Source organism: Exophiala aquamarina (genome assembly GCF_000709125.1).
Source record: "Exophiala aquamarina CBS 119918 chromosome Unknown aczIA-supercont1.26, whole genome shotgun sequence".
Lineage (NCBI taxonomy): Eukaryota > Fungi > Ascomycota > Eurotiomycetes > Chaetothyriales > Herpotrichiellaceae > Exophiala > Exophiala aquamarina.
In genome coordinates this window covers 100,281-110,983 of record NW_013550562.1, presented here as the reverse complement: position 1 = coordinate 110,983, position 10,703 = coordinate 100,281, and the positions used below count along the sequence as shown (strand labels likewise).

The 10,703-nt window shown below is 48.6% G+C and overlaps 5 protein-coding genes across 5 annotated transcripts; 4 read left to right on the top strand and 1 right to left on the bottom strand.

The window, feature by feature from the left end:
* Positions 1-290: 290 nt before the first annotated feature.
* On the top strand, positions 291-639 carry A1O9_12733 (uncharacterized protein). The gene has a single exon (XM_013398366.1). The coding sequence runs from the start codon at positions 300-302 to the stop codon at positions 525-527; it is 228 nt and encodes a 75-aa protein (XP_013253820.1). The 5' UTR covers positions 291-299; the 3' UTR covers positions 528-639.
* Positions 640-1,145: 506 nt separating this feature from the next.
* On the top strand, positions 1,146-1,700 carry A1O9_12732 (uncharacterized protein; the record flags this gene model as incomplete). Its single annotated transcript, XM_013398365.1, has 1 exon — positions 1,146-1,700. The coding sequence occupies one exon, from the start codon at positions 1,146-1,148 to the stop codon at positions 1,698-1,700; it is 555 nt and encodes a 184-aa protein (XP_013253819.1).
* A 1,754-nt stretch (positions 1,701-3,454) lies between these two features.
* Positions 3,455-5,176, top strand: A1O9_12731 (uncharacterized protein; the record flags this gene model as incomplete). Its single annotated transcript, XM_013398364.1, has 5 exons — positions 3,455-3,800; positions 3,860-3,955; positions 4,015-4,115; positions 4,174-4,445; positions 4,534-5,176. The coding sequence occupies 5 exons, from the start codon at positions 3,455-3,457 to the stop codon at positions 5,174-5,176; spliced, it is 1,458 nt and encodes a 485-aa protein (XP_013253818.1).
* Positions 5,177-6,355: 1,179 nt separating this feature from the next.
* Positions 6,356-7,958, top strand: A1O9_12730 (uncharacterized protein; the record flags this gene model as incomplete). The annotated part of the gene is made up of 2 exons (XM_013398363.1): positions 6,356-6,448; positions 6,501-7,958. The coding sequence occupies 2 exons, from the start codon at positions 6,356-6,358 to the stop codon at positions 7,956-7,958; spliced, it is 1,551 nt and encodes a 516-aa protein (XP_013253817.1).
* Positions 7,959-9,047: 1,089 nt separating this feature from the next.
* Positions 9,048-10,610, bottom strand: A1O9_12729 (uncharacterized protein; the record flags this gene model as incomplete). Its single annotated transcript, XM_013398362.1, has 2 exons — positions 9,048-9,572; positions 9,693-10,610. The coding sequence occupies 2 exons, from the start codon at positions 10,608-10,610 to the stop codon at positions 9,048-9,050; spliced, it is 1,443 nt and encodes a 480-aa protein (XP_013253816.1).
* Between the last annotated feature and the right edge of the window lie 93 nt (positions 10,611-10,703).

The window sequence follows — 10,703 nt, the reverse complement described above, 5'->3', positions numbered from 1 at the left end:
GATTCATGAAATAAGATGGTGAGCCTAACCGAGGCTTATATAAATTACTAGGGCCGTGGTTTAACCGAACATTATGTTGTACGAACATTATGCGATACATCATCCCCCGAACCATTCCGAATGCCTTGGTTATTGCTACGCCAAGCCAGGCTACGAGCTGGGCGAACCCATAGCGTGCGATGATGAGTATGGCCACAACATATGGCTCGGCGTTCGCCTGCCAAAAGATCCTGGATGGCGGCGAAGAGCAACTAATTACAGCGTTGAGACCTGGAGGAATGTAGAATCGCAAGGCGAAAATGCTTCTTGGTATAATCAAAGACGTGCACGCACGACACGGGGTATGGGACTTAAATCACCTCTTCGATTGTTCTGATGAAGATGCTATGAGAGAACTGATTAGCTACAAGGGAGTTGGACCAACATCCGCCTTTTGCGTTATGAGCATCTGCTTGCAGAGGGAAACTTTCGCAGTTGACACGCACATCTATCGCGGTCACTGGATTGTGCGGTTGGAGACCGGATAAAACGAGCAGAGAGGCGGCGCAGGATCACCTTGACAAAAGAATTCCAAACAAGATCAAGTTTGCCTTGCAGTTTTTGCTGATTATGCATGGGAGGGAAGGTGAGGTCTGTCAAGGAAGAAACGGGAATCCTAGGGGCAAGTGGGAATACAAAGAGCAACTAAAAGCGCAAGATAGAGAGACTAAGGAATAAGAGCGACGTTGTGTTGCAGAATTACTGTCAAATCCGCTCCGTCGTATCAAGAAGATACACTCTGCACAGTCAGAGCATTGTGGCTGTGGGGAATCCGAGACAGATCCGGAGAGTTTGAGTGCATCTTCCCAACTGGATAGGCCGACAGATATACAATAGCGGAGTACTTCTTCAGTTCCTCCGAGAAACTCATTTATCGGAGTTCTACATTATTCAATTCCCAGATTTTTGTACTCAAATAACCACCTACATAGAAATCATTCACCAAAACCCTTCTCCCCCAGAGGCAAGTATTCATTCGGACTCCTCCTTCCACAGAGCAAGCACGACTTGGATCCTGTCATTACGAAACTTTGTCACAGCTGCCACATCCAGATCCACGTCACTTCACTAAGGGTTTTCGACTGTTCTCAAACCAACTAGTAATTATGTCGGATAGACCCTGTGCCACCGAGAGGGAAAATGAGTTGCGTTCTAAGCTGCCTAATCCAACTATTCACGTCACCACGCATGACGCATCAACTGGGAAAGCAGTGATCCGATCGTCTAGTCAACACGAATGGACGTTTCAAGGTCACGCCTTCGGCAAGAGTGTCGTGTACACAACCACTGGATTGCCCGTCAAGATGACCGGCGATGCTGACATCGCCGCACACCAAAAAGTCAGTCAAACGGTTGAACACGGTCTGACCTACCCAGATGGCACTATTTGCCAGATCGTGGACTTCGGTCCAGCAGCTCACGCCTTCATGCATCGCACACACACCTTGGATTTCGGTGTTGTACTTGAAGGAACTATCGAAATGCATCTTGATGATGGCTTTATCACTATTTTGAACAAGGGGGATATTGCCGTCCAACGAGGCACCATACACGAATGGAAGCCACATCACAAGGATGAATGGGTGCGAATGTTATTTGTGATGCAAGCTGCCGAGCCGATTACTGTGGCTGGTCAGCGATTGGAGGAGTGCTATGGTTAAAGGAGACTTTCTATCAATGTCACCATCCTGGTCAGTGGACTTATTTACTGGATCACGAACACAGAAATTTAGTCCCGTCTCTGCGACTTGTGTACCGCACGTTCTTGAGAAGGGCAGAAGAGCTCCGTCAATAGTACGGGTATAATCCACCATCCTTGATTTGTGTGTTCGTGACTAGGATAATCTGCGGATGCCATCCCCAGAGCCCCGGAACTAAAACCACACAGCACTATCCCACAGACGAGGAGGAGCTTTGCAAGCTACACACGTAGCAATATCAGTCCACCCAGACATGTACTGTATTCACTGAGAACGCTACTTAAGTATGAATGGAGGAGGTGCATCTTGCTATGTATTGTTCGCTTCTCTGTCCTTTTTCACGATCCCATTAGTATTCAATTCTGGCAACAGCCAGAGTGCCCTCGTGGAGCCCTCGTCATAGTCTCGAGTACTAGTCTCGCCACTGTAGCTTTGAAAGAAGTTGCAGTCGAATTTCACGGCGTAATAGTGGCAGTCACTAGTTCAAGAAGGCTAGGTAGATTAACCAGAAAGGTTAGTCCTTTTTAGCCGCTGAAGTCAACATCCTTTATTGAATCATAATCTCTTCTCCATCAAGGCCGGCATCTCCATATGCGGGAGATCCAATCACCCATGATTAAGGTCATAGATATGGTCAATACGTTGGGCGGGATGATAAGCAAGACTAGCCGGGCTCCTGGCATGCATAGCGTCTACACCGAGCTGCATTTGAAATGAAGAGCAGTAGGAGTATGTTCGGGTCTGAGCACGAATGGGATCTATTCCTGAATTTTTCCCTCGCCATTCTAGGCTCACTGGCGCCACCACAGAATACGGTAATTCCGTATTCTACGGGGTCTATTCACTTATTGCCAGGGTGAACAATCAATAGATTTTGTGGCAGGCTGGGTAAGTGGCTGAGCTGCGACGACGTGCATGAGGCGGTGGCTGGTACCCAATTAACATTTTTCCATACAACAACACAACGACACCGTCAACATTAACATCCATAGCGACAATGAGGTTTACAGGCCTTTAGAGTACCAGATTCATACCTGGAGTGCCTATCGGGTACAAATTCTGCCTAGTGCACTATTAGTTCGCCACCCAGAGATATTTCCAGCTGTGCTGGGAACGGGTGCGCCTCACTGACTGATGCCACAGGCATCCCTATTAGTGGAGCGCATTTTGGTTGCATTTACTACTGGCACTGACGCTTCCAGGATGGGGTGCATGATACTATATTTCATACCTGGCCCGGCCAAATTGGTAAATAGACGCAGTTGCTGGGGTATGGACTAATTAGAAGCCATTCGGCTTTAGCCACCCTTTGAGTATGGACGCGAACAGGTACACTCCCCTACCCAACTGTCGCGATAGACCGTCATTCTTAGATCGACTGACAAGTAACATGACAAAATGCTCACAGCAATCTCCTCCGCGCTTGTCGCGTACAGCTAGTTGTATGGTTGGTAGCTCTCGTCAGTCAATATCTTAGTGATATCGAATGAGAGTCCCCGTGGGGAGAGCTCCCGGCGTGCCGAACGCGGCTCCACGGCACCCCAGGAAATTCCGATGATGTTGCAAGAATTCGCTCGGAAGGTTCGTCGGGGATAGATGTATATATACGTGCTGCTTTGTACCCTCAGACAACGGACACATCATCTGTACCCTTCTCTCCTTGCCGTCACGAGCCTAACATTGCCTTTATCATTCGCACAGTGCAAACGTCCGCCATGAGTGAAAAGGATGCAGTCGACCAAATCGAAACCAGCATGGACCAGCCTGCGCCGCTAGTTGAAACTGCTGACCGTGAGCTGGAGAAGAAATTGCTGCGCAAGTTGGATGTCAAGCTCATTCCACCACTTTTTGTGCTTTTGATGGCCTCGTTTATCGATCGTGTCAACATCGGGAACGCTCGACTCCTTGGCCTAGAAGCAGATCTTAAGCTGGAGGGAAATCAGTATAATATTGCTCTCTTCGTATTTTTCATCCCATATGTACTCCTAGAGGTACCAGCAAACCTCATTTTGAAGAAGATGAGGCCATCGTACTGGTTGCCCAGCCTGATTTTAGGCTTCGGTAAGGATGACGAATGTTACATGTCTGCGCCTAGCAATTTCTGACGATGAGTTTGCCAGGTACCATCACAATGTGTCAAGGCTTTACGCAGAGCTACGCTGGCTTGGTGATATGTCGCTTTTTGATTGGAGTATTCGAGGCAGGATACTTTCCTGGTGAGTCGTGATATTGACCGACAGGCGCATTCCCTCGGTCTGATTTCAGAGGAAACTAGGTGCGATATATCTGATTTCAATGTACTACAAACGGCATGAACTTCAAGTCCGTGTAAACTTCTTCTTTTCGGCCGCCATACTGGCAGGTGCTTTTAGTGGCGTGCGTATCCGGTCTCCCTTGCTCTTTCAGGGGATACAAAGACTGATGACTACTGCAGTTGCTCGCCTATGCCATTGGCCATATGGGTGGCATTCGAGGCTACAACCCTTGGAGTTGGGTTTTCATACTCGAAGGAGTTGCCACTGTTATGCTAGCCATAGTCTCACATTTTCTCATTCCGGACTGGCCCGAGACCTCGACATTCCTCGAACCCTCAGAGAAAAAGCTGCTCTTGTCTAGATTGGCTGAAGACAGTGGCGATGCGCAGATGAGCACTGTCAATCGAAAAGCCGCTAAACGAGTCTTCTCAGATCTCAAGATCTACCTTGGGTATGTAACCTACACTCATAAGGATCGCAGTAATCTGCTCGCTGTCGACGTGACTCGTCCAAAAGCTAACATCCATTGCTCTTACCAGCTTCCTCATATATTTCGCCTGCACGACAACCGCCTACGCGATGGCCTTGTTCATTCCGACCATTCTCCATGACTTTGGCTGGTCGCCACTACGCACCCAGGTTATGACGATCCCTGTTTACATTGTTGCAGCTGTAATGTGTGTGGTCACCGCATTCGTCTCCGATCGTGTACGACATCGATGTGCATTTATAGCTGGCTGGCTTTCAATGGGACTTGTCGCTTGGATCATTCTGATCAATGCCTTCAGTGTGTCGGTTGGAGTGCGGTACATGGCTATCTTTTTCGCAGCCACAGCAACAAACACCGCAATGTCCTTGTCCATTGTTTGGCTGAACAACAACATGGGAGGACACTTTAAACGAGCCGTTGCTGCCGGTATGCAGATAGGTCTTGGGAACACAGGTGGCATTGTTGCAAGTAATGTCTTCTTGAGACACGAGTCTCCCTTTTACCACACTGGCTACTCTGTGGGCATTGGGGCACTTTGTCTAGGACTGTCTGCGACCGCAGGGTTCCTTTTGTTAATCCATTTGGAGAACAAGAGGCGCGACAGGGGAGAAAGAGACTACTTGTTGCAATTGCCAGATGAGGAGTTGAGAAACCTGGGTGATGACCATCCATCTTTCCGCTACACTTACTGATCGGCCGTCAGAGCGTTGAAGCAATCCTGCTTAACAAGAGGTGGAACCAATCGCTGTGGCATTATCTGCATCGAAGCCGAGTCGTAAAGTAGCAACTAGCAAGAGGCTATCAAGATGTTATTCTTCTAGCAAGAATGCACCCGGCTAAAGCGTTGCGGCATTTGAAGCAGGCTAACATCAACCTTCTCTAACCACGGTTTTCGATGCAGCTGTTTCAAGCTTGAAATGTCGTGCCATTTGAAGAGCACAACTGAGTCAGACCACTAATTCGCAATAATCCAATGACCGTTGCGAAACCCTGTTGGCTGTCGACGCAATAAAGCAGCACTACATATGTATTCGATTCGCTAGTCTTGTTCGATCAGTGTGCCAGTGTGCCAGTGTGCCAATTCCACCAAATTCTAATGTCTCACACTCCTTGTTCAACATTCACAAAGTACACATTGTCAACATCTGTTTGTGATTAAGTTGGTCATACAAGCGTGGCAGGGTTCAATACCTGGAGGCTCTCCAATCTACTCGTTGTACACACTACCGAAGATGTCCAAGTCTAAGCGCCAAAGGTCCGTACCTATTTCCGTGTGATGTGTTTCACTACCAAATGGAAGAGATTGATCTAAAAGATGAGGGCGACCCTCCTACAAATCCTTATCCTTTTTATTCCTTGATGTGGACCACGTGTGCGTTCGAGCTGCAGCAAGCGCAAACCAAGTGGGCGATGATCCAGTTCGCTGTTGTGCCAAATCCCAGCAAATGACAGGTTGGAGTTTGACAGCGTGAACGTCAAATGTTGTGTATTCTCGAGCCCTGTCAAGGCTACCAGCAAGAGATACAGGATTGCTTCGCTCTGAAGGAAAATGGGCTTGCTGTGCCCAGCACTGTCCCCAACAAAGCCATCAGCGGAGTCAGGGTTTCGTCCGTTCGGGAAAAGGAAGCGGGGCCGAGGCTGTGATAGTACTCTTTCGGAGCTTCCCCATCCCGTGGGGTAGCCGGGTCGGGGCCCATCACCTCGAATCTACAGTGCAGTACAGTGTCCGCCTTGTTCCTTCGTCGCGTAAGATGAGAAATCGCCTTTCTTGTCTGAGGTGATAAAATGTTTCTACAGCTTGCAAATCTAGAGAATGATTTTGCTAGTGCGAGACCGCATTAAGGCCTGTGATGACTGTGAGAGCTTCCAAAATGTTCATTTCACCACAGTCCGAGCTCCAACTCAAGCCAGTGTCAGTGCTCCAAGGGACGCTGCTGCTCATTGTAGTTTATCTGCTCTACAATGTATGTTCCTGCTCTGAGATCTTTGTCCTCGACTGAAATCTCCAAATTCTAGGTCGGTCGTGCGTATTTTTTTTCTCCAGTCCGCCATGTTCCTGGCCCTTTCTGGTCGAGAGTTACGCCGTTTCCGCTGTACGCCGCAACTTTTCGAACAAGACGAGCCGCGTATGCACATGCGCTTATCCAGAAGTATGGACCAATTGTAGTCATCGCTCCAGATCAAGTACACACTACCGACGATGTCGCCATGAAGGCTATTTACGATCGGAGTTCGATCAAAAGCTCTTTTTATCACGGCATGGGCTCCTACAAGGGTGTCAGACAGATACTGGGTACCATTGATTACTCTAGTGCATCAATGGCGCGCCAAAATCTTCTGCAGTGTTTTCAGAGTAAAAACTTGGCTAGCCTTGCAGATGTGATGGAATCGCATATTGCAACCTTCTTACAACTGCTACAAGACAGGTCGACACAAACTGACCCCATTATCGAGGGTGTGCTTTGGTTCAGGCTCCTGACGCTAGACACCGTCACTGATGTCTTGTGGGGCGAAGAGCACAACCTTCTCGCCGACATGGACGATGTCAAGTCGGACTTATTACGCAAGTTTCATCATTTCAGTCAATACATGGCTCTAAAGGGATTTATCCCATTCTTCGAAACTTGGACCAAAATGATCGGGACCAAGAAATATAGAAACATGCGTAACGATTGTTACGATCTCGATGCATTTGCTCGGAATGCCCTTCAGAAATGGAACAATAGGGAGACGAAAGGTCACGAAAAGGACGTCCTCTCTATGCTGCTAGCATTGAATTCAAAGCAGAACGCTTCACAGTCGATTGACCCAGAACATATTCCAGCGTATATAGTGGAGATGATGGCCGCAGGTTCTTCAACAACCTCAAACACCGCCGCCATTGCTTGTTGGGTGCTCGCCCGCCATCAAGATGTGCAGAACGAACTGCGACAGGAGCTTCGTAAAGCATTTCCCAATCACAATCAAATTGATATGAAACAATGTCTGAACCTCAAGTACCTCGACTGCGTTATCTTTGAAGTCATGCGGCTATGGCCTATAGTCCCAGGACCCCTTGAACGCCATCTGGGACAGAGCATTACCGTGAACGGCGTCACCGTTCCTCCGGGAACCATTGCATCCAGTGCTGCTTATGATCAGGGTCGACGGGAAGACATTTTTCCCAATGCTGAAGCTTTTCGGCCAGCACGCTGGTTAAATGCAGATGCTGCAATGAAGAAAAACTGGATCCCCTTCGGTCACGGATCCCGCAGCTGCCCTGGTCAGAATCTTGGCATGACGGAGTTGAAATACTTTCTGGCTGCCATCTTCCGCCAGTTCAAATCAGTGGTGCCCGAAGGTAGAGGAGAAGACATACTCGAAATGCGAGATGTCTTCACCGCAAGCATCTTGATGAGAGATGGGATCACGGGCAAGTCGCAAAATAAGTGCTGGTTACAATTCACACCCGCAGCAGAGGAAGTGGTGTCATGATTGATTGAAGCTTCACACCCTTTAAAAACTCTTGACAGAAAGAAGGCCATTGAGCTGTTGAGGAGAGCATTTCAAAATCTCCAATAGTATGATGTAGAATCTCTGGGTGGGCAGTACGCTTCCCTAAGCCAGCTAAACGTTCAACGCGCGGTCTTGAGTATTTAGGAACGGACATTGGTCAGACATGCAAGAAATTCTTCGGTGAGAACATGTAGGGAGTGGTAAACAAATCTGCTTTTCTTCTGGATGTCATGTCGGCATCAATTGCAGCCCAAAAGAAATTCAGGGCCATTCGTTGGTTTCCTTCACCATTGTTTGGAGTTACAAGAATACAACTTCTTAGGACGATACCAAGTACTAGCTCCCTTCTCTAATTCCTGAAACGGATGACCTCTTCCACATGTCGAATGTGAGGATTTGGAAAAGGTGTAGCAAAGAACGGTAATGTCAAGCGCTCTTTTATGGCGAGGTATTCAGAAGTCTAAAGCCGGAGAGTAGATAACCATGGAGGTTTAACACATTTTTCTTCTGTCCTGTGTAGGGGAATCAAAACTCGTAAACTGTTTTTAGGGGTTGGTACACCAACGTGATCCAAATCGTCCCTTCAGCAGAAAATTCTCACGTTGTTGAACATGTGTTCCCAGCGATGCTGACAGGAATCACTCGACGCAGAAGAATTGTGTTTTTTTCGGGATGATCAGGCTCCCAAATTAGTCCCCCAAGGTCGCGAGAGACAGACTCCAAAGCCGACATTGTATTCAGTGTTGTCTGTCGAAATTCTACACCGATGGTTACGTCGCAACGCCCTTGCAGCGAGACCAGTACGAACAGAGCCGGGAGGGGAGCTGTCTCTTTGGTTGTTTCGCTAGAAGACAGCGAATGAAGAGAGGCAGTTTAAGCGCACGCAGATTCTTTTTATCCGAACGAAGATTTCGGGGGCTTAAGAGGGGGGTTTGTTGAGTTCAATTTCGATCGATCGATCTCCGAGAGCGACATCTCTTCATCTGAATCTACTTTGAGCATTCCGTGTCGCAAGTGTACGAATGCAAGATGCGTTGCACGCGCACATTCGCCAGCATTTGGCAGCTACTAAAATCCCCACCCAGACAGTAGAGTCCGTTCAAGCTCTATTGCGGACGGAAGCTCCTCCCAAACTCTCAAGATGTGTTGGTCTGGTCGGACAAGGACGGCTCCTCGCTGACCATTGCCTAGGTAAAACTTCTCCAACCACGGTTTATCCTTCGCCGGAAACACAAGGTCGAAATCCCTATTCAGATATACGACACGCACAGGCGGAAGGTTGTTTTTCGCTCGTTGAGGCTCCGGCCACTCGGGTGTCCTCAAATGTACCGTTGTCGATGAATTGGTGATGACCGTGAAATTCTCGAGCCGGCAGAGGTCCAGTGTGGAATACCGCCGTAAGGCTTTCTCGCTGACTGATAACTCGTGAACGTGGTCAAGATTGACCGGAAGAATGCCGCTCACGACTTCGTCATTCAATGGCCGGATCCATACGTGTGGCAATCGAGCACCCGGAAGGAATTTGGCCTGGAAACTGGATGCGATTTTGCAAAGACCTGGGTGACCATAGACGTAACCGAGGTGTAGTTCGAGCTAATAGCGCTGAGAGTTAGTGACGACCACCTTTCTAACTCTCGACCAAAATGTGGCCGGTTCAGGATCGAACGGATCAAGAGTCGCTACAGGGTTTGATCTGGAAGTACGGTAACTTACATTGTTGAAGTTCGATGACAAGGCATCCAAATGACTCGAGGCGCCATGATCATCGTGATCTTTGTCTTGGTTGCGCAAAAGGCTCTTCACGCGCTGTCTGGCCTCGGTCGGGTCCCCTTTGTTCAAGCTCAGCTTTCGTATCAAGCCGTGCAGTCTCAGACCATTAGCAACGCTCTGCTCTGAATTGGCATTTGCCACCGGCCTGCGCTCCGCTGTATAACTGTCCAGTATAGCGCCTGTGGCCCAGTTATGATGCACTGCAGCGATCTTGTAAGCAAGGTTGTGGATGTCTCCAAAACCGGTGTTCAGCCCGATCCCTGCACTGGGTGGGAAAGAGTGGGCTGCATCTCCTACCAAGAAACAGTTTCCGTGCCGATAGGTCAAAGCAATCTTGCGTTGCAACTCCCATGGCCGGAAACTGTCGATGGCGAAGGGGACTTTGGCACCGAATGCGATCTCCACGAGATGCCTGCAAACTTTTTCGTTCCAACCGTCCAGAGGTTGTGCCTTGGGGTCGAAATTGTGGATGAGAACTTGCTTTTGAGCCAAGTCATAAGCGATCAGAACTCCATGCGCTACCGGGTCAAAGATATTGTAAAGAATTCTGCGCCGGTCCTTCACGAGGCCTCGGAGATCACAACTTATCTCTATGGTCATGAGCATTTCTGTCGTGGTTTCACCGACAACTTCAATGTCAAGCGACTGTCGAACCTTGCTTCTTGCGCCGTCGCAAGCGAGCACGTGTTTTGATCGAATCGTATACAATTCCCCTGTCGTTCGGTCTTCGATGATCGTGTCCACATGTGATGCAGTATTGACGCAGCTGACGTAGCTATGACCCTTCCTAATCTCCACTGCCGATCCTAACTGTTCTGTGAGAATCTGCTCAGTCATCGGTTGTGGCACGTTGTGTAACATCTCTGGAGTGAGGTCAAGTACTTCAGCGTCAGTTCGCTCGTATGGAAATTTTCTCAGCTCTTCACCTGCCAGGCTGGTGACGACGCTGACAAA

Bases quoted from the DNA above. Each gene is read 5' to 3' on its own strand.
- A1O9_12733 (XM_013398366.1), top strand. From the start codon at position 300: ATGCTTCTTGGTATAATCAAAGACGTGCACGCACGACACGGGGTATGG.